General features: G+C 43.7%; 1 protein-coding gene across 1 annotated transcript; it reads left to right on the plus strand.

The window, feature by feature from the left end:
* The first annotated feature begins 1,677 nt into the window (after positions 1-1,677).
* Positions 1,678-14,679, plus strand: ABRACL (ABRA C-terminal like). Its single transcript, XM_032873048.1, has 3 exons — positions 1,678-1,855; positions 7,785-7,851; positions 14,097-14,679. The coding sequence occupies exons 2-3, from the start codon at positions 7,791-7,793 to the stop codon at positions 14,279-14,281; spliced, it is 246 nt and encodes an 81-aa protein (XP_032728939.1). The 5' UTR covers positions 1,678-1,855; positions 7,785-7,790; the 3' UTR covers positions 14,282-14,679.
* Positions 14,680-15,608: the final 929 nt, after the last annotated feature.

Consider the following 15,608-nt stretch of genomic DNA (forward strand, 5'->3'; position numbering starts at 1 on the left):
TATTTTTCATCAAAAACAACTTTCTTAAATTGTAATTCCTTATAGATGCACATGAAGTTTATGTTACACTTAGTGTAGCATATGTATAAAGACTATCCATTTTTATATGACTAGGGACTTTTCCTTGTTTAGGTGAAACATTTCCTTTTTTGCCCAGTGTTAGAGTCCTGTGAAACAGTAACTACTTAATTGTAATGGGTAGCACACTACAGACTGATTCTTCATTTCACTGGATATTATCCAGATGAAGAACTATGACCACTGCACAGGCTGAAGAGCCAAGTCCTGCTTGGAGAACTGCTAAACAGGTTAATTTCTTGAATTATAATTTTGTATTATGTTGACTTTGAAAGATATTAAAGTGTGACTTTTGAACTTTGTTTTTTAGTGAGGAAAAGATAGGCCCCAAAGGATCTTAGAGTCACCGTATATTTCATCTGATATGGGAAACATAAGCTGAATCAGAACCTTTTGGTGGTAGGGAACAGAGACGCATTCAAAGTGATGCCCAGAGTGGTAGGTGTTTACTATGAAAGGGTAACTAGAACGCAATTTGGAAAGTGGATGGATCCAGTGTGGCCTTAGGGACCTGGGTACTAATATCCCCCTGGGGAGCAGGGGTTTGTTGCTCTTATTTCCACCCCTGGGTCTCAGCTTCACTTAGAATTTGCTTCTACCGTTTCTGCCCACCCCCCCCCACCCGCCCCCCACTTCATCCCAGGGGGTTTCTGCTTACTCCAGTGTTTTGCTTTCTGGAGGACTATTTTCTCTACTCCAGCCTCAAGCTCTCTCAGCTTCAGCCTTTCTACGGCATAGCCCATTCTGTGCTCTCCTCTTTCAATTTCCAGGACAGAATCCTATTGGCTTACTTACTTATCAGCATCCCAGTTTGGTGTGAATCGCTTGTCCCAGGTCACCCTCTAGGATGATGGCCAGTTTATGGATTGTGTGCCCTTGGGTCACATGATCACCCTTAATCTAATCAGCTTTCGAGGGGTGTGTGGTGCTTTTTGGGGTTATTTATGCAACCTCTGCCTTAGGAATAGTTTGGGCCATTTCAGCAGAGCCTCGGTTTCCTTTTTTAAGGGATTCTGGCTATAGCAAGCATCTCTCTTCTTTCTCTCTTTGGAGAGCGAGTAAAACACACTGAGTAAAATAACAGTGACTAAAATAAAGGAAGTATAAATAGCTCGATTGAACTAGGCAGTTACATGTAGGAAATAATGAATGAAGAAGAGAAGAAAGTTATGTTCACTCAGGATCAAGAACTAGCATTGTCCAAGTAAAATTTCTTTGCAATAGAACAAGTTGGTTTTTAAGAACGTGTCCCCCACCCCCCCATCAGACTGTGCCATTTCGTAGTTTTATGGAGACCCCTGCTCCTGGCATACAGAACCAATGTCACGTTCCTTCTAGACCCCAGCAATCATCACATTGGGGGTGCTTCATTTCTAACGTTAGGAGATCCTGGCAGAAAATCTAAGGCCAGGATCAGAGGCGGGGGGGTGGAGATCATCGGCACCGAGTGGCGCAGGGGAAAGGTGGCAGTAATCGAAGTTCGAGTCCTATTCCTAGAAGCTTCGGGCGTCCTGCCACCTGCCTGGAGTCGGCCCGCTTCCCGGGCATCTCCTCCGCTGAGTTTCCTCCTCATAGGCTTGTCCCTGGGAGTGTGGGCGGCCCCTTCCTCGAGCGCTTAAACTCTTACCTCCCACCCCCCTCCTCCACACCAGTCTTTCTTTTCTGCCTCAGTCACTTCCTTCCTCAGCCTCTTCCTCCTCGGTGTGTTGAAGAAGATAACCGGGTCCGGACCGCCGCTGCCCCAGCTTTCCCGAGGAAAAGAGAAAGAGGCGGATAGGTGAGTGGGTCTCTCGGGAAGGTGACAGGCAGGTGTAAAGGACGGACGGAGGTGTCAGGTGGAGGGCAGGCGGACGGGCGATCGGGGGCTGCGGGGGGGAGATGGGGCCGGGAGGGGCCGAGGCGCGTGGAGATTGCAACTGGAATTGGGCTGAGACCCCGCGCTGGGGGCCAGGTGGGCGCGCCCCCACGCCCCCGCGTCTCCCGCCGACTTCCGCGTCGGCTCACGTGACATTGTGCCGGCCCAGGGCGACCGGGAAGCCGGCGGCGAGGCAAAGGTTTCCTCTGCGGTGCGGCTCGGCGGCTTTGCACTTGCAGGTGGCGCGGGGGCGCGTTCTGCACAGCCCGGCGGGGAAGGGCTCGGCGCTAGGGGCGAGGCTTCCCCGGGAGACTGCGATGGCCCCCGCGCCGGGAAGTCTGCGGCGCGGGCGGTGGGGTGCGGCACCCTACGCTCCAGATCGTGGGGGTGGAGGGTGGGGGTGGTGAGAGACTCTGGGGACTCGGGGAGCCCCGGGATCGTTCCATTTCCGTCTTCCGGTTGGGGTGCTGGCTTTCGCGGCTCGCCGGGACGCACCGGCCACCGGGGAGCGCGGGCGGGTGGCGCTGGCGCGGGACCCGCGGAGACAAAGGCTTCCGGGACGCGGCCCTTCCTTCGGGGCAGCCCCGGAGCCCGCCATGCGGCCCCGGCCCCCCGAGTCCTGCGCTCCCTAACCCTGCACTGCTGCGGGTGGTGACCATGTGGTGGCCTGCAAGGAACAGGAGCTTGGGACCCCTTCCGGGCCAGCTCCCAAACTTGGAGCAGGGATGACCAAATATGGAGCGTGTGCGCGCCAGCGGGCAGGCAGGAAGGAACCCAAGTCATCCCTTGACCCACACCAGCTGCTAGTCAGAGATTGCAAGGACAGCTGAGAAACGTGGCCAGCCCCAGGGCGTGGGTGCGGCGCAGGCTGCTGATTCCCAGGCGTCCCCACTCCAGCAGGCTTTATTCCTCGAACATTCGAAAATCTCCGTGTATCGCCTCTAAACTTAAACAAAACAAAACAAAAACTATAAAAAGGCCCTAAAATATACTCTTAAGTGTGTATTGATGGTGGAGCATTTCGGGATATGGCCCAATTCCCTGACATTCCGCTTTCTTTGTGATTCCCACGCACAATGGCTAATTAGATTCTGACACAGTTAGAGGACCCGACCAGCATTTGCCACCGCCTTGCCTTGAGCTCCCACTGAAAATCTTTCTTCCCCTTAGACTTGCTCTGCGGATGGCCTCTTTTCATTGTTCTTCATCTTGCTGCTTATTCCGGTCCCAGCCTTCTGTATTTTATACAATGTCATGGGCCTTAAGGATTGTGTAACAACAATGAGTATTGCCCCGCTTTGTCCCCGCTAAATAATAAAATTAATAAATAAATCATGCCAAATTATGTGTGCTAGCAGTAGTTCCTAAGTCTGTTGTTTTCCTACTTGCAGGGGTTTGGGCTGGGAGCCTTTCTTGCTTTGTAACTGTTCTGCCTTGGTGTGTACTCAGCAAGTAATATTCCATACAAACACAACTCATTTAGCATACTTTGCATAATGACTGGGAAGAAGATGAGGAAGAGGAAAAGAAAAAAATAGAATGATGTAAAAACAGCATTTAATTGTGGGGAGTTCTCTGACCCAGTTTCATTATCCATAAAATGGGTGTTTTAAAATATTTTATTTTAAATATTTTATTTATTTATTTGGCAGAGAGGGAGAGCATAAGCGAGGGGAGCAGCAGAGGGAGAGGGAGAAGATGCCAGGGGCTTGATGCCAGGACCCTGGGATCATGACCTGAGCTGAGGGCAGATGCTTAACCGAATGAGGCACCCAGGTGACCACCCCCACATTTTAAGATTTTTATTTATACATTTGAGAGAGCACAGGTGGGAGTGGGTTCCGGCGCAGAGGTAAGGGAGCTGAAGAGAAGCAGACTCCCTGCTGAGCAGGGAGCCCGATGTGGGACTCAATCCCAGGATCTCGGGATCATGACCCGAGCTGAAGGCAGACGCTTAACTAACTGAGCCACCCAGCGCCCCCTGTAAAATGTGTTTAAATAATGCATACTTTGCAAGGTTTCTTAGGATTACATGAATTAACATAGATAAGGAGTCTTGTGTGTAACTAATTATAAAGATGCTGGTTGCCTTCTTTCTTTAAATTGGATCTGCCTATATCTGCTTAATATTATGCAGGTTTTCACACTACTTAATAGTAGTGTTTCCTCTTTGAGTGTCATTTTTTTTTTTTTTTAAGATTTTATTTATTTGACAGACAGAGATCAGAAGTAGGCAGAGAGGCAGGCAGAGAGAGAGGAGGAAGCAGGCTCCCCACTGAGCAGAGAGCCCGATTCGGGGCTCCATCCCAGTATCCTGGGATCATGACCTGAGCTGAAGGCAGAGGCTTTAACCCACTGAGCCACCCAGGTGCCCCTTTGAGTGTCATTATTAAAGGAGAGCTAGGTCTGAAGTGTGCTGCTGATTTGGGGGGGGCAGTTTTAAAGAGATAAATGTTCAGAGTTGGAGGAAAACAGAAAACCTGAGAATTGGAGAGGACCGTAATCCCCTTGGACATTTCATTCTCCGTTCCGTTTAGGCTAATTTCCTCACTAACCCTCACAGATCTATACTACTTGCATCAGTGTTGTCAGTAACAGGTACAAACTTTATTCATTCCTAGACAGTTTTGATGATTAGGAAATTCCTTTCTTATATGGCTCCCAAATCTGTCTATTACATCTATCCTACCGGATACAGCAGCATGAAACAATGCTACCACATAAATACATAAAAGAAGCTTTAATTTAAAGAAAATGGTTGCAGGTCCTCTCTAGACTGACTTTATGGCTCAAGATTCCTTAGAGTACAGGTAACAGAAACTCAATCAAACCAGCACAAGCAAAGCCAGAAAAGACTGATTGGTTCATGCAACCGGAAAGGCCAGGGTCATATACAGACACAATCATTGTAACATGGCTGGGCTTTTCTTAGTGTTAACTTCATTCCTGAAAGGCTCTTTTCACATGGTCATAGTTTACATTAGGGGCTCTAAACTGACATCTTAGCACCTAATAGGAAAGTGTTGTTTTACTGATCTGGCAAAGTCCATGGGCTGAACCTCATTGTTTAGGATGGGATCACAGACTTTATGCCCCAAATCAATTATTCTGGCTCTGACCTACTCCTGGAATTTAGGGTGAGGCTCTACTGAAATTCATTGGTTTAGAACAGGAGGGAAAACACTGAACCCAAACAAAATTTAGACTTCTCAAGCCGGAGTGGGGAATGGGAGCCAGGTAAGTAAAAATGTCACCTGTCCATCACACTAACATCTATAGGGTTTTTTTTTTTCTACTATTATTTTCATGGCTTATCTTTCTGTTGTGCCTTCTGATTATATTTTAACTTTTTAGCATCTCTCAAATTATCTCAAATTGAATATAATGTTATGGATGTAATTTGACCAACACAAAGCTCTCAATATTTGGAAACTAATTTTTGATACTGAATTTTATGTGGATGCATTGACCCAAGATTTTGCATCTTATTGTAATAAACACTTTTTTTTTTTTTTTTGGTGGAAAAGGTAGTTTTATTAAAGCACAGAAATAGGACCCATGGGCAGAAAGAGCTACTGCCACAATAAACACTTCTTAAATTATAATATTTGCACAAATAACATAGCAGATAGTAAGGGTGCTTTCAATTAGGAGGTGATGGAAAACCTGGGGTACCAGTCAGTATCACTTAAACTTGGATTTCATTCTTCTTTTTCAAGGTTACTGGGAATTAGTTTCAATCTGTCTGGATACAATTGTTTCTTCCAAATCATCACTCCAAAGTAAACACTTCATACAACACCACTTTTTTAGTCCCTTATTTGTTTGGGAAACAGACCCCAATTGACGCATATTCTTCTGCCAGTTGCTCATACTTTCTGACTCTCCTGTTGCATTTTCCCTCAGTTACTGCCGTCATAAGGAAACTTTCTACTGCCTTTACTTCTTTGACCCTGCATGGTTGGCGTTCGCTTCTCCACATCCACCTGCTCTTTCCCTATTTCTTGCTCCCCCTTCCTTTCTGTAGGTGTTTGCCATGTCCCTTTACTTCCCTTTTCTGTCTCTGAACACTCTTGCTCCAAATCAGCAACTCTGCGGTGACAGTTTCCACAGGCAGAGTTTCATCCCCCTCCATGCTCTTGTCCTTTCAGCTTGAAACCAGTATTTTTTTTTTAAGATTTTATTTATTTATTTGACAGAGATCACAAGTAGGCAGAGAGGCAGGCAGAGGCGGGGGGTGCGGTGGGGGGAGAGAAGGAGGCTCCCCGCTGAGCAGAAAGCCGATGTGGGGCTTGATCCCAGGACTCTGGGATCATGATCTGAGCCGAAGGCAGAGGCTTTAATCCACTGAGCCACCCAGGTGTCCCTGAAACCGGTATTTATTGAGCCTGTGCTCTTGGTGTCAGATGTCACCCAGCAGTGAACATTATAGTCCGATTCCTGCTTCGAAGGTCGAAGGTCGAATCTGCGTCGAAGATTCACCACCTCATGGTGAAAGCCAAGAAACTGGTAGTTCCAGCCAAGTGCAATGGAGAGGGTGCACAGTGGTATGGGGGAGGTCTCCTTCCCCAGGGTTTCAGGGCAGTCTTCCTGGAGGAAGTCGCATCTAAGTTAGAACTGGCTGTGTGGGAGTTAGCTGCAAGAAAGAGGAATAGCATTAGCCTGGGTCAAAAACTCAGGATGTGTGAAGGTTGGAGGTGGGAGAGCCCGGGGTGTTTGAGGAACAAAAAGAAGCTCCATGGAGCTGCAGCTCCGAGCTTAAGGGGGTAGGGTGGAGGAGGCTACGACAGTGTGCGGAACCCAGGCTGGAGAGGACCTAGTGAACCAAGGTAGGTCTCACAGCTCCTGTTAGTCCTGGACTCTTCCCCATCGGAGATGACTGGTCCTTACCACTAGCTCTCTCCACTGCAGTCAGGCTGTACTGGGCACTGCCCAGGGAAGGATGCAGTGCCCTGTGTGTGACCCATGGGCATCATGGTGCTAACCTGACAGAATTCAGGTTGCCCTGTATTGATCTTCTTTCCCCACTGGACCGCAGGCTCCGGGAAGGTTGGAAGTGTGTTCCTTTCTCTTGGTACTCCAGCTTCTAGCTAGTTGCCTCAGATGTGCTGTGATTTTTCTCCTTTGCTTTTGTGCTTTTGCACACACTCTTCCCCGCTCATAGAGCACTCTTTGCCAACTGTCTACCTGGTCCACTTGTCTCCAGTGACCGCTATAAAATCTTCAGTGGCTTCGTCCTTTTGCTCCCATAATGCCTTGGACCCACCACTCAGAGAATGCTGTCACATTGCCATTATTCATTCTAGGTCTTTCTCTGCTTCTGGACAGTGAGTTTTGGGTGCAGAGCAGAGAATCCTGAGGATGGGCTCAGAGGTTAGTAGTGGGTGCTGCCTTCTCCTCAGTATCCTGTGTAGAATAAGAGTAGGGTCAGCACAAAGGGCAATTATAAAGACAGAAGGGAAATGGAGGTGTTCTGGTGTCCTGTACATCACACAAGTATTTTTAGGAAGAGGGACGTGGTAAATTAACAATGACAAATGCAACTTGAGGGGGGGGGGGAAGGAGGGGTACGTGGGTGGCTTAGTTGGTTAAGGGGCTGCCTTTGGCTTAGGTCATGATTTCAGGGTCCTGGGATCGAGCCCTGTGTCAGGCTCCCTGCTCAGTGGGGAGCCTGCTTCTCCCTCTCCCTCTGCCTCTCCCCCTGCTTGTGCTCTCTCACTCTGTCTCTCTGTCAAATAAATAAAATCTTAAGAAAAAGAAAAAAGAAAGAAAGAAATGGCCCTTGAATTTAGCAAGATGTGCTTAATGGGATATAGAAATGGTAATAATATAACATTTTTTTCTCCCTCAGGTTGCAATGAATGTGGATCACGAAATTAACCTCTTAGTGGAAGAAATTCATCGTCTGGGTTCAAAAAGTAAGTATTCCAACACAGCCACGGTATTCTGAGTTTATCTCAGAGCAGGTAGGAACAGATTTTTTGGTAGAAGCCTATGAAAGGGTCCCCCAGGACCTCATGACATAGTTATGGCAGCTCTGCCCTCAGCCAGGGAGTGATTTCTGGAGACAAAGCCTTTGGGGTATTGTGATTCTGATGCAAGGAATGGTTGAGATATTCCATCAACCCTTGAATGGAAAGAAAATTGCTATGCTTCTTTAGTCTGGCTGCATTGAAATCTGGCGATTGAATAGTGTTCAAATTTTTCTTTTTTTTTAAAGATTTTATTTATTTATTTGACAGACAGATCACAAGTAGGCAGAGAGGCAGGCAGAGAGAGAGGAAGGGAAGCAGGCTCCCTGCTGAGCAGAAAGCCCGATGTGGGGCTCGATCCCAGGACCCTGAGATCATGACCTGAGCCGAAGGCAGAGGCTTAACCCACTGAGCCACCCAGGCACCCCTCGTGTTCAAATTTTTATGTCACACTATTAAAATTTATTTTTTCTGCTCTATCTTTCTTTCTTTCTTTTTTTTTTTTTAGATTATTTGTTTCTTTATTTGAAAGAGAGATGGAGAAAAAGCACAAGTAGACAGAATGGCAGGCAGAGGGAAAGGAAGAAGCAGGCTCTCTGCTGAGCAGGGAGCCCGACATAGGGCTTGATCCCAGGACTTTGGAATCATGACCTGCACCAAAGGCAAATGTTTATTTTCTGCTTTATCTTGCCACTATCTTACAAACTTCCAAATTACTAGGGACTCAGATACAAATTATACTAAATTGTCTTTATTTTCTCTAAATTCTTGAGTTTTGTATAACCAGGTATTTATGTACATGTAACTAAAAGAACCCTTTACATAGTTTTTTTAAAAGATTTGTTTTTTTTTTTTTAAAAGACTTTATTTATTTATTTGACAGAGGGAGAGAGAGAGCGTGCACAAATAGGCAGAGCAGCAGGCAGAGGAAGAGGGAGAAGCAGGCTCTCCACTCAATTCCAGGACCCTGGGATCATGACCTGAGCTAAAGGCAGGTGCTTAACTGACTGAGCCACCCAGGTGTCCCTGATTTATTTTAGAGAGAGGGGAGAGAGAGAGTTTATAAGCTGGGGGCGGGGCAGAGGAAGAAGAAGAGGGAGAAAATCTCAAGCAGACTTCCCACTGAGCACAGAGCTGGATTCAGGACTTGACCCATGACCCTGAGATCATGACCTGCACCAAAATCAAGAGTCAGACACTCAACTGACAGGCACACAGTAAGAACTTGTATGGCCGAAGTCAAGAAGTTTACTGTCTGTGTTCTCCTCTAGGATTTTGATGGTTTCCTGTCTCATATTTAGGTCTTTCATCCATTTTGAATTTATTTTAGGCATGTTGTAAGAAATTGGTCCAGTTTTATTCTACATTTTTTTTAAAATCAGCTTTTTCTTCAGCAACATAGAAGCAGCTACCTTGAAATTAGTGCCATGTGAAACTGGTAGTATTAGTGTCCTTTTCTAAGTTGTAATTAAAGTAACTATTATGTTTGTAGCTTTAGGTATTTGTACATATCAGATAAGATATACTGGAGTGCAGGAAAATTCTGAAAATTGTAAGAGCAATAGACATATTCAGCAACAACTAAGATAATGGAACTCAAAGTTTTAAAATTACATCATATAAAGAATTAAATAAAATTATATCATTTTAAGTGAAAAACAGCTTTAAAAAGTACCTCGTAAGAGTTGTTTTTTCATTTTAGCTTGTGAATTTTCTCACTTATAACTCAGTCTGCTTTTCAATCACAAATCACTTGAAAGAAGACCTACTTGGAAAATTCCATTGAACAATTTGTATCAAATGTCCTCTGTACTAATTCTCCATTGTTGTTGCGAATCTTCTTTTCTTTTTCTTTCTTTTTTTTTTTTTTTTTAAGATTTTATGTATTTGAAAGAGAGAGAGAGAAAGAGGGAGAGCACGAGCACAGCAAGGAGAGGCAGAGAGATAGGGAGAAGGAGAGGGAGAAGCAGACTCCCCACTGAGCAGAGAGCCTGATGCAGGACTCGATCCCTGGACTCTGGGATCATGACCTGAGCCAGAGGCAGACACCCTACTGACTGGGCCACCCAAGTGCCCTGTGAATCTTATTTTCAATAGTGAAAGAAACTCATGTTCCTCATTTCTACTTTTCCAGCTTTCTACCTCTGTGAGGTCATGTTGCTCTTGGGAGTAGTACTAGTGTTTAGATTATTAAAGATATTATGGATATATTTTTGAGTGATTTGTAGGATTTTCTTCTCTCCTAGATCTGTCTCTATGTTAGCCAAGTGTTTATTGGTCAGATTCAATTGCATTTAAAATTCTGACCTTTACTTTACCCTAGAACAGTTATTATTCTACTAGGGCAGACTGAACCGGCATTTAAAATTAGCAGCTTTACAAACTAGAAGACTACATGGTAATTATCACATTTCTGTAAGGATGAAACGTTTTGAACTTTGCAGCTTCCCTAAGCCTCCCTGATTTACCTGTTCCTGGAAATAAATGACTTCTTGAGCTGGAAAGCATCTATGGAAATAAGTTATTTCTGGACAGGTTATGGTTAATTATGTAAGTTGTGTCTGGGATAATTTTGACTAAATTAGCATTTAGGAGAATCATTTTTAGACTAATCTAAATATAATGTATTAGGTGAAGCTGGAAATGGACAAATTTAGATTTATCTATTTCTTTTTCTTTTTCTCCAGATTTTTACTTTAATTCTAGTTAGTTAACCTATTTATCTATTTCTTTTAAAATGAAATTCTCTAAAGTCTTTCATTTTTCATCCAGTGGAAAAAAGTTAAGTGGATAAAGATTATTTGGAGATTTAAATTCTTTGATTCAATAAATATTTCTTGAGTGCTGTCTTTGTGCTCAAGTGCTGGCCATGTGAAAATAAACAAAATTCCATCTCAGCCCCTGCGGGCCTCTCTAGGTAGCGGGAAGACAGACAAATGAGCTGGAAGCACGTATGGGGAACTGGTTAGGAGCGTGGGCTCTGGAGTCAGATTTTCTGGGAATGAATCCCAGCCCCCCTACCACTTACCGTGTGACCTTGGGCACATCAGTAACCATTTTTATGCCTTGGTTTCCTTATTTGGCCAATAATATTCTAGTTCAATGATTCAAAGACACTTTTTACCCCAAACTTTAACATCTCTAAAATAAGAATGCATCTTATAATCCATGTTGTACTGTAGTTAAATTGGCAGTTTAAGTGGAACATGAAATAATGGTGCTTCCTGCAATGAATTTGCCTTGCCTTCCATGAAATAAGGAGTAAGGGAGTTTTAATTACTATAAAATGCATTGGCCAGTTCTAGGAGCAGAGCAAGCACTCAATACATATCGATACATATTAGCTCTTATTACTATAATTGCTGGTGAGTGCTTTGATATATACTTAGTCGTATAAGAAGTGACTAACTTGACTGAGGGAATCACAAAGTACTCCTCAGAAAAAGTGACATTTGAGCCCATTCTTGAAGAAAAAGACCTAGCTGGAGAAAGGGCTCTGGGATGCTGGGCAGAGGGCTCCACATGGGCAAAACTGCCAGGGCAGGATCTGTCATGTCACCTTGGGTACTAGCAAGTCATTGATTTTTGACTGGATCAAGAGGTGCATAGAGCAATATGGCAGGAGACCAGGCAAGAGAGAGTGCAAGGGTCAAGGATGAAGGGTCTTATCTGGAATGCCAAAGGCATCACTGTGTGAAGGTAGTAGGGAGCCCCTAAAAGATTAGAGTAGGAGAATATCCATCAGGGGTACCTGGCTGGCTTAGTCTGTGGAGTGTGTGACTCTTGATCTCGGGGTTGTGAGTTCAAGCCCCACCGTGGGGGTAGAGTTTATTTAAAAAAAAAAAAAAAAAAAAGAGCATCAAACAGATTTGCATCTTAAAAGTTTCTTTCACAGATTTTATTCTGCACCAATATGGAGGATGTATTGGGGACAAAAATGCAGAAAGGGAGGCTGGAGAGGAAGTCTTACAGTTATCTGCATGAGAATCAATTCTGGCCTGAACCAAGAAATTAATCGTCCATGGAGAAGAAGCTAGAGCAACAGAAGATACAAAAGAAATGGAATCAGTTATGAGATTGAGGAGTGAGTGGGCAGAGCTCCCAGGATTATATCCAGGTTTCTGCCTTTTGTGCCTTTAAAAAATGTAACCTGGGGGTGTCTGGGTGGCTCAGTCTCTTGAGCATCCAGCTCTTGGTTTCCGCTCAGGTCATGATCTCATGGCTCGTGGGATCAAGCCCCATTTCCGCTTTCGCACTCAGCAGGGAGTCTGCTTAAAGATTCTCTCCCTATGCCTCCCCCAACTCTCTCTCTCAAATTAAAATAAATCTTTTTTAAAAAATGAAAAGCTCCATGTTACACTCCCTTTCAAAGCCAGCACTGGTGCTGCCTCCTTCAGGAAGTCTTCCCTTCCTGTTCTAGCCCAGAGCCATCCTGCCCTTCTCTAAACTGCAGGATGTCCTGTGTTGGCTACTTACTGGACATCCAGTCACATACTCCTTTGTCCGGTTTCTTTACTTATTATGTGTGTATTTCTTCTTTCCCCATGGGAACTGAAGCCATTTCTTTGAAAGCTAGAAAGTGATTCTAAACTTCCTCTACTTGCCTCCAGTGCCCAGCACAGTAGGAACACACTAAGTCTCAGGTTAGAAGTGTTCTAGCAGGGGATCATGGGAACTCAAGAAGCCCTGGCCAAGGAACAGTCCCACTCACTCTGATGGCCATGTCCTCGAGAGTGGGCACAGCTATTGGAGGGGACAATGTGCAGCGGTGCTGAAGGAAGGGAGTCAGAAGTTTGGCTAGGTAGATCAAGGGTATCAACGAACAATGGGGAGGTGTTTCATAGTATTCTTATCTACAGGTTTCCAGTTGATTGATTTTTAATCAAAGATCCACCTTTCATTTATTTCATTTTTTTAAAAAAAGACTTTTTTTTAGAGCAGTTTCAGAATACAATAAGATTGAGAGGAAAGTACAGAGATTTCCTGTATACCTGCTATTCCCACACATGCATAGCCTCCCCCATTATCAACACCCCCCAGCAGAATTGCACATTGGTTATAATTGATCATCTACATGGATATATCATCAACTACAGTTCATAGTTTATGGTTCACTCTTAGTGTTGTATGTTCTATGGGTTTGGATAAATGTTTAATGACATGTATCCATCATTATAGTATTCAGAGTATACTCACTGATCTAAAAATCCTCTGTGCTCTGCCTGTTCATCTCTCCCCTACCCCAACCCCTGAAATCTGCTGATCTTTTTATTTAGTTTTGTCTTTTTTCATAGTTTTGCTTTTCCCAGAATGTCCTATAGTTGGAATCATACAGCGTATAACCTTTTCAGATTGCCTTCTTTCTCTTAGTAATACATATTTAAGGTTCCACCATATCTTTTCATGGCTTGATGGTTCATTTCTTTTTAGGGTTTACCTTAATTTTTAACATCTATATTAAAAACTGGTCTCTAAACTGGATAATCTAGAGATCTGGTAAATACAGATATCTTCATTTTTAAGGTCACCAGTCCTACCCTGGGGCTCTGAGTGTGTTTAGAATAAACTTAGAGAAACGCTGCTCCTGACCCAAACTTTCTCTTGTATTTTTTTTTTAATTGATTCAGCAACACCACAATTAAAAAATCAACATGTAGGGGCACCTGGGTGGCTCAGTCGGTTAAGTGTCTGACTCTTGGTTTCAGCTCAGGTCATGATCTCAAGGTCCTGGGATCAAGCCCCACTTCTTTGGCCTCTGCTCCCAGTGGGGAGCCTGCTGAAGGGGTCTCTCTCTCCCTGTCCCGTAACTCATGCACTTGCACACACATAGCACATGGACACACACACGCTCTCACTCCAATAAATAAGTAAATCTTAAAAAAAAAAAAATCAAAATGTAAACAGAGGGAAATTGGTCCACAGTGGTAACAGTGTAATACATTCACTTTTTGTAAGTCAGTTTTGGTTCACTTCTAGTCTTTGTCCAGATGATCCTAAGGTTAGGAGGTGTGCAATACGTTGTATTTATTCCATCACTTTTGCATCTGGCAAGAGAGGACATTTGAATTTACGAGTGTGAACTGTAAAATTGTCATCTTGGTTAACACATAGTTAGATGTTTTTTGATTAACTAAATCTGCCATATATGGGGGTAAGACTGCATTGGCTAACATTGTATTTGCTCAAATTAGATGCTGATGGGAAGTTAAGTGTGAAATTTGGGGTCCTCTTCCGAGACGACAAATGTGCCAACCTCTTTGAAGCACTGGTGGGAACTCTCAAAGCTGCGAAACGAAGAAAGATTGTTACGTACCCAGGAGAGCTACTTTTGCAAGGTGTTCATGATGATGTAGACATTATATTGCTACAGGATTAATGTGGTTTTGCATATCTTTGCTTATTGTTATTTTTTGTTTCCAGGAAACTGGAAAATTAAGTCAAAGGACAAACATGAGCATACTTAATGTATTTTTATAGGACTTTGTAAACAAAAGGAGACTCTTATTTTAAAGGTCTGTCCTTTTTTATATCTTGAAAAAAAATTTATGCATTACACTGTAAAATAAACAAAACCCATTATTTTTCCTCAGGAATCTGATTGGAAAAATGTTGGCATTGAGGCTTTTTTGGTGGGGGTACAAGAGTGTTTCATAAATCCTTCTTAGACAATTTCTACAGACATTTGACATTCCAGAAAAGCAAGAGGCAAAACTGAAGACCAGCTCTCACAAGGAATACTGTAATGTTTATGTAATAAAAATATGTAACTGTGTTTAAATTGTCTGATTGCCTTATTTGGTCACTTAAGATTTATGAGCCTCTTAGAAGTTTTTGCGTCGAGTTTAGATAATTGCAATAAAAGTTATCATAATTTGAAGGAAAATTTTCTTAAAACTACAGAATTTTTAAAGTAGGGATGTGTTATGATTGGGCCCTGTAACAAATTATTTGGTGTCTGTTATGTGCTTACCACTGAGTTAGGGGACATGCCAAAAGAAACAAAACCTAAAAATTTCACTCTCTAATGAGATTAGTTGGGTCCACCTGAAACAATACAGAAATGTCTATAAAAGCCTGTTGAAGCCTTTGGTACAGAATCAAAAATGATATAGAATCTCAAGGAGGGTAAAATCTGTGAAAACCATTCAAGTTGGAAAAGGTATCCTAGAAGAGTTAGAATCTGCATGATTGCAGTTGACTATTCATTGACGAGAAAGATGGGATGGACAACGGTGAAGACTCCGGCAAGGGAAAGCAAGGGAACACAGATTAGCAAGTCTCGCTCTTGTGAAAGGTCAGATGTCAGATTGATTGGAACGTTAGGGAGAGAGGTGATTCAGGTTGGATAAGTAAGATAGAACCTGGGAAACCGTGGAGAGGAGTGTGAACAGAAATTGGAGCAGGGAAGCTGCTTGATGAAAGTGATGTTTCGTGAAGATGACTCTGGCCCTGGTGATAGGGAAGATTTTGGAGAGCAAAGATGCTGTCAGACAAGCCAGCTAAAACACTGCTCAGAATCCATGGGGGTGGGGATCATGGAAAAGCAGAGGGAGGATGGACTCCAAGTGCGTTTTTAAAGAAGCTGAAACTCTCATCAATGCACTTCAATTGTGACAGGACCCCAGTTCCAACTAGATTAAACAACAGTAGTATTCACCGGCACCTCATAGTCATTGTTAATATTTATTGAGCATTTGCTGTGC

Source organism: Lontra canadensis, unplaced genomic scaffold (assembly GCF_010015895.1).
Source record: "Lontra canadensis isolate GAN:19392208 unplaced genomic scaffold, GSC_riverotter_1.0 scaffold47, whole genome shotgun sequence".
Taxonomy (NCBI): domain Eukaryota; kingdom Metazoa; phylum Chordata; class Mammalia; order Carnivora; family Mustelidae; genus Lontra; species Lontra canadensis.